The sequence below is a fragment of the Lepidothrix coronata genome, unplaced genomic scaffold (assembly GCF_001604755.1).
Source record: "Lepidothrix coronata isolate B3197 unplaced genomic scaffold, Lepidothrix_coronata-1.0 Scaffold347, whole genome shotgun sequence".
NCBI classification, from domain to species: Eukaryota; Metazoa; Chordata; class Aves; order Passeriformes; family Pipridae; genus Lepidothrix; species Lepidothrix coronata.
The window spans coordinates 81,679-94,683 of NW_016690527.1; the positions used below are offsets into that span (position 1 = coordinate 81,679).

The following is a 13,005-nucleotide window of genomic DNA, read 5'->3' on the forward strand; positions in this document are numbered from 1 at the left end:
CCCATGGCAGGGGGTGGGACTGGATGCTCTTTAAAGTTCCTTCCCACCCAAACCGTTCTGATTGATGCTCTAATTCTATATGATTATTTTTATGACATATAGAACACAGTCTGGAGAAGAGGAGGCTCAGAGGGGACCTTGTTTGTCTCTTCAACTCCTTGAGGGTGCAGTGAGGGGGGTCAGGCTCCGCTGCCACGTCCCGAGGGAAAGGAGGAGAGGAAATGGCCTCAAACTGCACCAGGGCAGGTTCAAAGCAGACATTAGAAAAAATTTTCCCTGCCAGAGTGGTCAGGCCTTGGAATCTGTGTCCCAGGGAGGTAGTGGAGTCCCTGTGTCTGGGAGTGTTCCAGAGGCATCTGGATGTGGCCTTTGAGGACATGGTGTAGACTCTGGTGATTGTGGTGGTGCTGGATGAGGGTGGGACTGGGTGATCCTGGAGGTTTCTTCCTTCGTGATTCTGTGATAACATATCGTGCACATTGTTAAAATAAGAATATCTCCAGACACTCGAGGTGATGCTGTGACTGATCCCCCAGGGTTCAAGCAGCAGAGGGTCCCTGCCTGGGAGCTGTACAGGTTATTTAGGGGGTAGATAGTCCGTGTGGGTTTGAGGGGTAGAGAGGGAGGAGGCACCGTGTGATGGCAACAAGCAGCTCCTTTGGAAGTGTGGGAGAGTGTGAAGAGAGGGAGAAGGAAGGTTAGTTATAAAGTTAAATAGAGAGATGGCATTTTAGGAGAGGTGATAGGTTGGATAAGACAGGAGAGAACAGAATGAAGAAACAGGGTGAGGGGGTGAGGGCAGCAGGAGGGGAAGGGTAAGAGCAAACCTTGAGCAGGGCTTAAAGACAAAAACCCCACTGCAATTTCAGAGGAGGTGGTTTCATACCCCATCTTTGGCCATAGAACTAATATTTAGTTCCATTTATTCGTGTCAAGAGCTGAGCAGTTCCACCAGCAATTCATCTGCTTGAGACACCTGGATAACTTGCCTTTGGCAGAACTGGTTTCCCCCTGTTGATGCTACAGGGAATCCAAATAACCTGCTTAGGCTGTGTATCCAAATTTTTAGGGGCTGAACTTGGGTGACAGGAACCATGGGACCCACGTCCAAGATCCACATTAGACTGTATATCCAAATTTTTAGGGACATGGACCACAAGACATTTGTCCAAAGTAATATTTTGGCTGTTTCTGATGCAGGTCTTTTATTATCTTTGCCAGCTCTGAAAGGCTGATGGTAAAGGCAAACCAAAGGCTGATTTACCTCAGCATTTCTCTTTTTTAATGCTTTTTTTTTGTCCTGGAAAAGATCTGTATAAGCAAACAAAAATTCGATTTTCTCTCAAGGAGTAGTAAATGGGAGGTATTTTCAGGCATTTTTCAGTAGGACAGGGAGGTATTATCATTATTAGCATTTTTTGCTTCATCTGACACATTACCTGTTCTTTTTCAATGTATCTGCTTTTGAAGTTTTTTTTATATATAGATTTAACAACAAAAGGCTTCTAAAATTGGAAACTGTGTGAGATACTTTGGTATTATTCAGTCAGAGCCCAACCTGGCACTGAAGACAGTCCTTGTTTCAGAACTTTCATTGAATGAACGTGATCATAGCACAAAACAGGGAAAAATGTCAGCTCCTCTGGTTGTATGTTCATCATTTAAGTCTCACAAGGCACCCAAGGAAACAGGTTCAGTTCTGAGGTGTTTGATCTGCTCTGCTCAGTTACGAGTTATTTTTATGATGCATCAAGGCAAGTCATAAACAAAACATATTTTATTAGATCATTATTCTCTTAAATAGCTGAAATGATGGTTTCTAGATTAGTTCAGGCTTGTTGCTACCTATATTTTTCATGTGAAATCCTCAGTCTGTAAATATTCTCAAAGTGATTGTTGTTGAAATCTGGAATTTCATGCTGCAAGAATACAAATAACCAGTTCAGATTTTCCCTTTGGGGGACACAGAAGCAATGGGTTCGTGGAAAACTATCCATTTGCATTATTAACAGCTGAAAAGTTGGGATAAGCATTTTTAAGTCTCTTTTCTGCGGTAAATCTCCTCTTCTGGGTTCCTACCAACTCTTTTTTTAAAGTAGGGTAGCTGCTGTTATCTCAAGGTAACTTACATTTCTTTTATTACTCTTCAGAATATATACATGAATTATGCCCTAAAAAGGAAAATAGAAGTTTCTTAAGAGCTTGATCTGCAGGTCTTTGGCTTGGTGAGAACATTTCCAGTGATTACAGAGCTTTTCCACCATGCATTAATTGCACACAGCCACCCTACCTGCAGCCTGGAGATTTAGATGGCAGAGCATATATAAGATTATCCTCTCTGTCTTGAGCACCTTTTGCTGAGGTGTAATTTATGCTGGTTTGTCCAATGCAGTTTTAACAACCCTAAGTTTCAAAACCTTTCAAACCTTCCCAGTACAACATCCCTACACCTCTTTGTTGCCAGGATATTCTTGATTTTCAGCTTATGCTTCCAATTGCCTAATTTCCCAGTGCAGGCTGGGAATGTTGTGTGTAAGACTCAAATGCTCCATTGAAATTACCTTCATCCATAATTTGTTTAGAACACCCAAACTGAGCTTCTCAAAAGCAGCCCATTGGCTGTAAAATACAGAAGTGGAAGCTCTCCTAGAGTTTAGTCCCCCCAACTCATTGCCTTAAAATAGATGTATTTTTACTGGGATCTGAGGGAATCAAATAAACCTTCAGACTCTCTGCAGGATCTTTGTAATGGGAAATGAAATTAAGCTGTTGTGCTTCACCCTCTAAAGCAAAGAAACTAAGAAAATATACCTGCCTTTAATCATGTAATAATACCACGTTACTTTGCTCCCACCTTTGCTCCTTTAGGCACCCAAAATATTTCTTTATTAACCTATCGCTGTGTAATGTCAAACAGAATTGTTTGTAGAATAATCTGCATCTTCTGGCACTGTTACCACCATAAATTAAGGATAGTGAAATAAGTTTACCACTTAAACTTTCCCGATTCATGTTCCCTGCAATAGATTTTTATAGTTGGAAATTGTCAAGTTGTTCAAGTCAAGTAAAAACAGAAAACCTGAGCCTTACTACAGCTTAGATCTTGCTTAAAATGCCAAAACCATAAAGTCTGTTTTTTCTTTCATAGATATGAATATTCTCTCTCCTGAAAACACATTATTTTTTTTTTCTCCTTATCTTGTCGAAACTGTATTTTATTTGTTTGTGTTCTGGTAGATACAAGGACATTAAGAAATGTTCATACTCTCTCCGTAGCAGTCAGGAACATTTATCTCCGCTGATTCTGCTGCTAAAAGGATTTCCTGCACTTAGAACCACCACACACCGTCCCCACTGTTTAATATGGGAATATTTGTTCCTCCCAGTTAGAGGATGACAATGCATTTGCAATGGATTTCATCCATGACTCTGGGAGCTTTGTATTTGAGTCTGAGGGGACTTGACAAGCTTCTCTGGAATTGCTGCTCGATTTTCTGCCTGGAAAAAAACAGGGATTTTTCTTTTTTTTTTTTCTTTTTGCCCATACATATTTCACAGACCGAGTGTGAAGGATGAGTAAGTTAACTAAAAATTATGAGAAATGTAAAAAAAAAAAAACCACTCCGTTCTAAGACCCAGAGAAATAAATTCGGTTCCTCCTGCTGTTAATGCAAATTTCCCCCAGTGTAAGACATCTTATATCAGAGCTCCTGAGAGTGTTTTATGACTTCTGAACACATTAATGAGCCCAACTCACCCCTGCTGCTCCCTAACTCCAGTGAACCCAGCTCAGGCACCCCCTCGGTGAACTCTGCTCGCTCCATCTATTCAAACATTGGATTTTCAGCTCATTCCAGCTGATGCAAATTGAAATCACCTCTTGTAAGAATGCAAAAAATGTATTCTTAGCCATTCAAACCATGGGATCAGTGCAAGGGAATGGGGATTACTTGCTAGGATCCTCAGCTCTGAAGCTGAGGATGAAGCCAATTTGCTTGGGATCACACTGTGCTGGGGCCTGCACAAATAGAGTCCTTACAGCCCCTACCCCAAGAGTTAATTCCGGAAGACAAGATGGGACCAACCTCCTTTCTTGGGATGGGCAAGGCAGAACAGCAAAAACAAACAAGATAATACATTATTTTTGATCTTTGGGACACGTGGGCGTGAAAAGCAACTCCCAGAAATCTAAGCAGGTCTTTTATAAAGCTTGAATTGCAGTAACAGTAAAATAATGCAGTAACACAACTTATTGTTAGAAGTCCTAGAGATGGGTTATTAGCTATTTTTTTGTCGTTGTTGGATATGTGTGCACATAGGAATGGAAATCCCTACGGTGATTTTCATAAGGAAGAGCTCCAGCTCCTCCCAACAATCCCTCTCCACCTAAAACAAGCTCTGCTTTTGAGAGCTGAGTGTAGGCTACTGCTAAAATGATTAGCACATAATGAGTGCTGCATTTGCCTACACACCACTGCCTGAGAACCAGGATCTAATTCATTACTGGAAAGCATTTGAAGATGACACGAGTAGGAAAGACACAGCATTAAATGAAATTCTATTATTCCCATTTAATAGTGTTTCTAACAGAAGACCATTTCCATGTAGTTTGAAAAGTAATTGAAGATACCCCAAGATAGATTACTCCAAGCGAAAATTTCAGAAAAGGTTCTTCTCTGCTCCTTGAATTTGCATTTAATGATTGAACAGCTATTGCCTGAAAGGAAATATCAATGAAATTACTGGGGATTTGCTATTGAATTACTGTCAAAAGTAACAAACCTTCACAAAAATTGTGTGTAATGAATGTAATGGATTTGAGTTCTGATCCAACCAGTTGACTTAATACCATTAAAAGTTTTTGCCAGTTGGAGATTACTTCAACAAATTCCCAGTATCCTGGTGCACCTCTACACTTGTGAACTGATAAAAGTTCAAGAGATGTTTCAGCCATGAAATAAATAAGCAAAACTCCCCAGGGGGCTGTGCAGCCCTTCAGAAGGACCTCAGAAAGCTGGAGAGATGGGCAGAGAAGAATTACCTGAAGTTCAAGGAGGGCAAATACAGAAAGAACAACCCCAGGCACTAGCACAGGCTGAGGAGTGACCTGCTGGAGAAGGACTTGGGCGTCCTGATGGACAACAAACTGTCACTGAGTCAGCAGTGTGTCCTGGGAGCCAAATGGGATCCAGGGACATCGGGAAGAGCGTTCCCAGCAGGTCAGGGAGGGGATCCTGCCCCTCTGCCCAGCCCTGGGAGGCACATCTGCAGGGCTGGGTCCAGCTCGGGCTCCTCAGGACAGCAGGGACATGGAGCTGCTGGAAGATGATTCTCCTGTGGAGATGCCCAAGGGATGGAGCATCTCTGGGAGCAGGAAAGGCTGAGGGAGCTGGGGCTGTTCAGCCTCCAGAGCAGACACTGAGAGGGGACCTCCCCCAGGTCTGGAGGGGCTGCAGGGAGGGGGCAGAGGATGGACCAGGCTCTGCTCGGGGGGGCCCAGCAATGGCTCAAGAGGAACGGGCAGGAACTGATGCCCAGGAAGTTCCACCTGGACATGAGGAAGAACTTCTTTGAGGGGCAGTGACCCAGCCCTGAACAGAGACCAGAGAGAGTGTGGAGTCTCCTCTCTGGGGATATTCCAGGCCCACCTGGACACAATCCTGTTCCATGTGTTCTGGGATGACCCTGCTGGAGCAGGGAGGTGGGACCAGATGACTCACTGTGATCCCTTCCAACCTGTCATGTGATTCTGTGAAAACAAAGATAATGATCTCATTAATCAGTGCCAGCTGAAACCAACAGCCACTGAAGAGGGACTTACGGGATGTTCCCATGTCCTTCCACCAGAAAAATTCCAAGGAATTCATTCACTGTCTTGCTCAAGAATTTTTCCTTACCAGACAAGTATCATAGCCACTCAATCCTTTGATTCCTATTTGGAATTCGACGCATCCTCATCCTCTGCTCCTGCATGACACTGAAAATGTTAAGTCTGCACTGCACCTTTTTGGCACTTCTCGTGCACCTCTGACAGAGCCATGGCAGGCTGTGTAGCATGGGAAGACAGGCCAGGAGAGCTTCACCCAAAAGTGTCTGGTTTTCTTTGGCTGAGAAGCAAAAGAGTGATTTGAAGGCCACACTTTTATCATCGCTTTAAACCCATGAATCTTGCAACAGCATGATAATAATTTGAGGTTACATTCAGTCCAAGACAGGACACCAGGTCTCAAGATGTTGAGACTGGGCAATGGCTCATTTGTCTGATATAAAGGAAATATTTTTTTTAAAAAAGCCCAAAAACCCCAACTCCATTAAAAAAGGAGAGTTCACAGCTTCTGTTTTACACCCTCAGCTGATGAAAGAGCTCACAAACAGTACAAAACATTATAAAGTAGCATTTTAAATACCCCTTTTTACTGAAGTTATGCTTCACACAACAATTTACATTTCATCTTGCTGTCATCTATTGTTTGCTCTTTATATACATATAATTTAAAATATGAGAAGCAGGATTTCTTGCCTTTTATGCACTCAGGAAGCCAATAACATCTCACACAGGTGTGGAAAGGTAGCAGAGTCTCTGCTGCTCCTCTAAAGTTGTGGAATGTTTGGGTTCTTTACCACAGAACAGGCACTGTCAGCAACAGCCCATGGATTCAAACCCCTGCAGAAATCACTCTGTTCTTCAAAAAAACCCCAAAAATATGAACTTCACTGTGTTAAGAGAGATGAAATATCAGTCCTGCTTTTCTGAGCTAGCAATTCTTGTTTACCCAGCAATCCCAAGAGGGAATACAACCACGGTCTGCCCTTAAAGGCAACTTCTGTCCTGAAATGAAACACTGTGTTTGCTTTTTTTCTTGCTTTGTTTTGTTGTTTGCTTCTTTTGTTGCTTTGTTTTGTGGTTTGGTTTTGGGTTTTGTTTTTTTTTTTTAAAGCAGCAAATCTTATTCTGCTGTCAGTCTGCTTTCAGACACACACCTGCTAAAGTCAGGGAAAAAAGTGTGTTCTAATGCTTTATTTTCCCCCAAGTTAATCTGCTAGAACTCATTCTGTCAGACAGGATGGGATTCCTTCTTTATCTGCCATCAAAAAGCAAATTTCTTAGAGGTGTTCAAACTTTCCTAAAATAACCCATTTTGATAAAACAGATGAGTGGAAAAATTTTCTTAGTTTCCAGAACTTCACTCTGTGTGTGTGTGTGTGCACATCCCAGTGATCATTAGAGAAAGGGAAAAGTACAAAACTTGTGAGAAAAATTTCATACGGAGTCTAAAGTTCATTGATAACAATACAAAAAATTAAATTTTTCAATAAAATGCCTGGAAAACGGGATGGAATTTTTTACTCCACCCTATTGAGAAGAAGATTCACACTTTTATCTTCTAAAGGAAGAACTTCAGCAGTCCTGATCATTTCTTTTAAGAATAGTAAACCAGCTCAAAAACTTTTAACCTTCTTCTTATGTATTATATTTAATACTTTCACTTTGAAATGCCATTCTAGTCTCCTATATATCATCATTAGTAAAAAGTATTTAATAATGTGCGAGACTAAAGCATTAATGTTTAAAATCAGAACTTTTTATTAGTCTAAGAAATCCAGCCTTCCACCTCCAGGGCTCAAACTGATCTTTCCCAACTGTTCATCCCTGATAAACTGTAAGTTCTGTAGCAGAAGGAGGTGTTTTGAGGTCACATTATAAAGCAACATGGACACAAATTCCTGATGATTTTCAGAGTGCTGTGCTTTCCTTTGATGATTAATGCCATGGCAAAAATTGCCATACAGGACCCTTTTTTTTTTTATTTTTTTAAACTGACATTCTCCTGCTACTTCTTTCTTCCTTCCTTCCTCCCTTTTTTTCCTTTCATAGCAGTGCAGGAATCTGATGCTGGCTGTTGTCAGCGTGGCTTAGGGCATTAACCTCACCCAAATTTGGGACACAACCTTAAACCTTTCTTTTAATACTAAACGCTCTAAGGGGTGTATGAATACAGTTGTGAAGCTTTATCTGCTTGTTTTGTGAATTCTAAGGTTTCTCAGTACTGTGAGATGTCAGTGGGGCTTTTTAATAGAAGTCTAGATTTCTGCAGTGCAAGTGGTGGTTTATTCGGTACGGAAAATATTCTTCGGGTTTTTGCACCAGATGGAAGCCAATACTGGGATAAGATACTTACTGGGGAGTCAGTCCTATGAGGAGTGGCTGAGGGAGCTGGGGGGGCTCAACCTGGAGAAAAGGAGGCTCAGGGGGGAACCTTCTGGCTCTGCAACCCCCTGACAAGAAGGGGGAACTGGGGGGGATTGGGCTCTGCTCCCAGGGAACAAGGGACAGGAGGAGAGGGAACGGCCTCAGGCTGTGCCAGGGGAGGCTCAGGTTGGACAGGAGGAGGAATTTCCTCCTGGAAAGGGTGGTCAGGCCTTGGCAGGGGCTGCCCAGGGAGGTTTGGATTCCCCAGCCCTGGAGGTGTCCCAGGAAGGCCTGGCCGTGGCACTCAGTGCTCTGGGCTGGGGGACGAGGTGGGCATCGAGCACAGGGTGGACTCTGTGGGCTGGGAGATCTTTCCCAACCCAAATGATTCCATGATTCTGAGACAGATGGGGAAAGAGTTCACCTCCTCTCAAGTCATGAGATGATTCTACTCTCTTACATAAAGCAGGAGGAGTTGCATTTGAGACAACCTGGCACCTCTGCAGCAGGGTCTGCTCGTGTCAGAGCCAAACAGCACTGGAAAACCACATCTATCCTGTTCAATCACCCCTGGCAGGGACCATTCTCACACCACTCTCAGCCTGTGGCTTCCCCCAGTGCTGGTTTTTAGCACAGACCCAGCCAAAGAGAGGTGTCACCACGCTGGATCCTGTCCCCAACCATTCCAGCGGCCACTGCAGGTCACCCTGCCCAGAAACCTGCACCTTGTCCTCGAGCTGACATGGACAGAGGGCACCTCTGTGGGGTTGCTGCCCATTAAAGTCTTACTTTGGTGGAAATTCTCTCCCCTCCTGAGGTTTTTGGGGAAAAGGGACCCACTCCCACAGCCTCGACACAGGTGGAGGGTGGAGAGCTGGGACTCTGCCTGAGGCACATTTTGGGCGTTGGATTTTCACCAAGTTCAAGGGCTCTTGTTTGACCAAGCCTTCTGTCCTGGTTACAACAGCTACAACAAGTGTCTGAAGCGGAAAAACAAATTCATATGGAAAAAAAATTGTGAAATATAAGTGAGAAAACCCAGCAGGCTGGACTGGGAGTCCCTCATGTCTCAAATAAATGAAGCAGTACTTCAGTTCAGTTCAGCTCAGTGTCAGCCCAGTACCACACACACACTCCAGCTCCTTTGAGAAATCTATTTATTTCCAAATAAGTGCTTTCTTTCCTGCAGTAAAACTGTTTTGTGGGTTGATCTTTTGTCAGGAAGGCCTAACACACTTGCAAATTCTAACAGAGAGTGACAAAGAGCAGGATTTCCTCCTCCATTATCACTTTGATTGAATAATTTGGATTACTCCAGCAAGACACACACACATGGACACAGAAATAAATACAAGTTTCACGCTTCACAGTTGTCAAAATTGAGGATTTACAAGAAAAAAAAAAAGGTGCAGGAGTGAAGTGCAACCCCTAGATAAAATAAAAATATGTAATGGAGTCATGTCCTCCCCTCACACTGCCACTTGCACTCAAGTGTATTAATATTTTATATATATATATATGTTTGTTTTTCATTTTGTCTGTTCCCCCAGGAGAAGCCCAAAAGAGAAACAGAGATGGCCAAATTGACAGAGTCGATGAGTGAGTACAAATAGGAAGTTCAACCACTTTCTTTATCCATCTGTCCCCCTCCCTCACATGATGCCACGAAACCAGACAGCAGTGCTTGCATTCAGGGATCTCATTCAGCCCTGTCTTCACTCTTAATTCATCATAAATCATCCCACTCCTAAAAAAAAAACAACCAAAAAACCAAAAGAAAATAGGAATCCCCAGAACAAGGGCTGCTATTTTCTTCATGCACTGCTTGAATCACCCGTATTTGGATTTAAATCCAGCAAAGAAGCTGCTACAGGTTTGACTTCGTGAGTCTGAGCTTTATTTAAGTGGAATTTAACTATTTTGGATTTAATAAGTACCTAATTTACTCGATTCAGGTCAGTGCATGTGTTCCTTCACAAGCTCACAGAAGGTCACACTAAACGCAGTGCAATTATCCAGGATTGTTGCCTGTGCCAGACTCATCCAACAGGAATTATGCCCAGAGATATATCAGGGAAGCTTTTCCTTGATTTCTCTGGTTTGTAAGAGGTGTGTGTGTGCTGTCTTAAATATATGACCAACAAGAGGCAGTTTGTGCTTTTGCCTTAATATGGGATCTAGATAAAGAAGTGGTGCCTATAAGCACTTGTAGCTGAGACTCTCAGACTGGATAATCTTGTCTGTGGGTGAAACTGGGAGACAATTCAGGGTGAAATGCTGGCAAACCACTCTCTCTTTCCACAAACTGATGTAGCTCCACAGGCTTAAAAGAACTAACTTCAAAAGGGAGAAATCTCTTACTCTGCCTAACCAGAGCCTGTAGAAATACAGAAACACGGATATTCATGACTCATTTATATCAGAAAGTTGTTTGCAGGGATTTTTTTTTTTCTGTTTGTGTTCAGAAGGCCTGTTCCTAGGGCAGCACTTCCCTGCCTTTTCTCTCTCCCAAATCACTTTCTTTCCTTTGAAATCATTCCCTGTGGGGTTAGATGGGATATTGGGAAGAAATTCTTGGCTGTGAGGGTGGGGAGGCCCTGGCACAGGTTGCCCAGAGAAGCTGTGGTTGCCCCTGGACCCCTGGAAGTGTCCAAAGCCAGGATGGATAAACTTGGAGCAACCTGAGCTAGTGGAAGGTTCCCTGGACAAAGATCCCAAATCCCAGAGAAACTCTGTGCTGTAAGGATGGTAATTTTGCTCCAATAATGTCTGTGGATGTACAGTGTCACCCTTGGAAGCATCCTGTGACCCCAGCTGGTGTTCCTGGATGTTGGATAGTTGGATAATTATGAAAGAGGGGTGGAACAAAGGAGGAGTCTGTTATCCAAGGGGGAAGCAGATAAATCCTATCTCCCCTGTGCATTAGGTGCTTGCTGGACTTTTCCCAACCTTTCTGAAACAAGGTGAAGGAAAAAAAAAGTGTTAGGGCAAAACAAGAAGACCCTGAATGCTCTGAAAAGTCTGAGCAGTGGCCTCCTTAACACTTTAAAACTGATTGGGAACACAAGCTCAAAAATGCAGTTCCTTTAGGATGCCTGTTTGTCTTGCCAGTAGCTTTTATCTGACTTTTTAAAGACAGAATGCTGCTTAAAAGGGTTTATTGCTGCATTGTGTGAGGATTTCTTCATACTTCATGCAAGCCCTTTATGAAATTTTCAGATGATTTCATGGCATTTTGAAATACTTTTTCATAAATCACAAACAGCCTTGCAAGGTGGAAAGGAAATTCCCAGCGAGTGTAACACAGTGCCCATTTTAAAGGTAATCCAGACTAAAATGAGATAAATGGAATGGGAAAGCAACAAGCTGGAATAGAGTGGGCATCTGGTTTGGACTGCAGGGCCTTTTTCTTGGAACTGAGCAAATAAAGAAGGGCATTCAAGGCCTTAGAGGGTTTCAAAGCCCTCAAGAAATGGCTTGGTCATGGTACCAATATAACAGAATTATTATTTGCTGTTCTGTTTCACCCAAGGGCTGTGCTTACCTCTTCCCTCTGTTCAAATCTCTGCACAGCTCCAGAAAAAAAAAAAATCAATCACCTTCCCTGCACTGCTCTATCTTTTTCTCTCTCTCAAAATGCCCTGATGAAGTTCCCAACAACTGCTCTCTGCCCTTCCTCCTCCATAAAGATTTTCTGGATGTTTCTGCAACAAGAAACCCCCCCACACACACCTGAGGTTCACATCACACTAAGGGAGAACACTGAGAGAACACTGATGTAGAGGTTGTTCAAAGTCTGGTTGTTTGTGTTTTTTTTTGCCAGCAGGGATAAAACTGTATTTTTGTCACATTTTGCATTTCCATTCTCAGAGGATCTGTCACATCAGTAAGGAAACAATGGTATTAATATTTTCTGTCCTATTTCTGTAGGAGCTTTATGGTGATGGAAAGAGGTATCGTGACAGAGCCCTTTATTGAGGGATCTGTTTTCCTTGGAAGTTATAAAAAAAAAAGAAACAAAGAGAGGAAGAATCATTTTTATACAACAGTTGAAGTGCAAACTAGAAATGAACATTGAGCTAAATTTTTCAGGATGGTCCCTTAGAGCTGATATAGAAGCAGAAATTAATACCAAATAAGACCAGCCTTTGCCCCAAGTTATTATTTCACAACACTTGCACAGAATTAATAGAAAACCACCATAATTGCACCGAGCCCTAGGGAACTGTCCACGAATTCCTTTATAATGCCTTAAAATCCATATGGATTTTGAAATTTCTTTGAGGCAATTTGCCTCATATCACCTCAGAATACTCCAGAGCTGAACACGTAAATGAAACCAGGAAGCAAATAATTTTCCCTGTGACTTTTGTTCCCTTCTCTTCCTGTTGTTCCCTTCTTTCCCTGTTGTTCTCATGCTTCCCATGCCCTAGGGATCATTTTTAACCCAAATGAGGCCATCACCTGCAAATAGCTAAAGCACAGCAAGAAAGGCAGGAGAGCAAATATTAAGCAGTCCAGGAAGGTATCAAATGTTCATGCTGGTGTATTTACCCAAGAGGAAAAATTAGATATTCAGAGAAACATCCTCTATCCTTCAGAATACTCTTGGAATGAGAATTACTACAGGACATTTAGGGAGTAGTCAAATATGATGATGCTTTTTATCTTAGAAAAGTCATTTTGGGGTCCACTGTGATGGAAAGGAATTTCCTCTCTGGTTCCATCAGGTTCTCCTCCTGTTTCCCAGCTAGTCATGGTGTGCAACCTGTTTCTGAGCTGTCTGGACTGAAAACAAGCTGCCTGCAGCCCCT

At 42.6% G+C, this 13,005-nt stretch overlaps 1 protein-coding gene across 2 annotated transcripts in view; it reads left to right on the top strand.

The window, feature by feature from the left end:
- Positions 1-13,005, top strand: part of KCNJ6 (potassium voltage-gated channel subfamily J member 6) — a 171,143-nt gene that overhangs the window by 40,605 nt on the left and 117,533 nt on the right. The window contains exon 2 of one of the 2 annotated variants that reach the window (XM_017838569.1): positions 9,742-9,790. The exons of the other annotated variant lie outside the window; for it this stretch is intronic. Coding sequence (XP_017694058.1) covers positions 9,766-9,790 — 25 coding nt within the window. The 5' untranslated portion in view covers positions 9,742-9,765. The remainder of the gene's footprint in view (positions 1-9,741; positions 9,791-13,005) is intronic. 2 annotated transcript variants of the gene reach the window in all.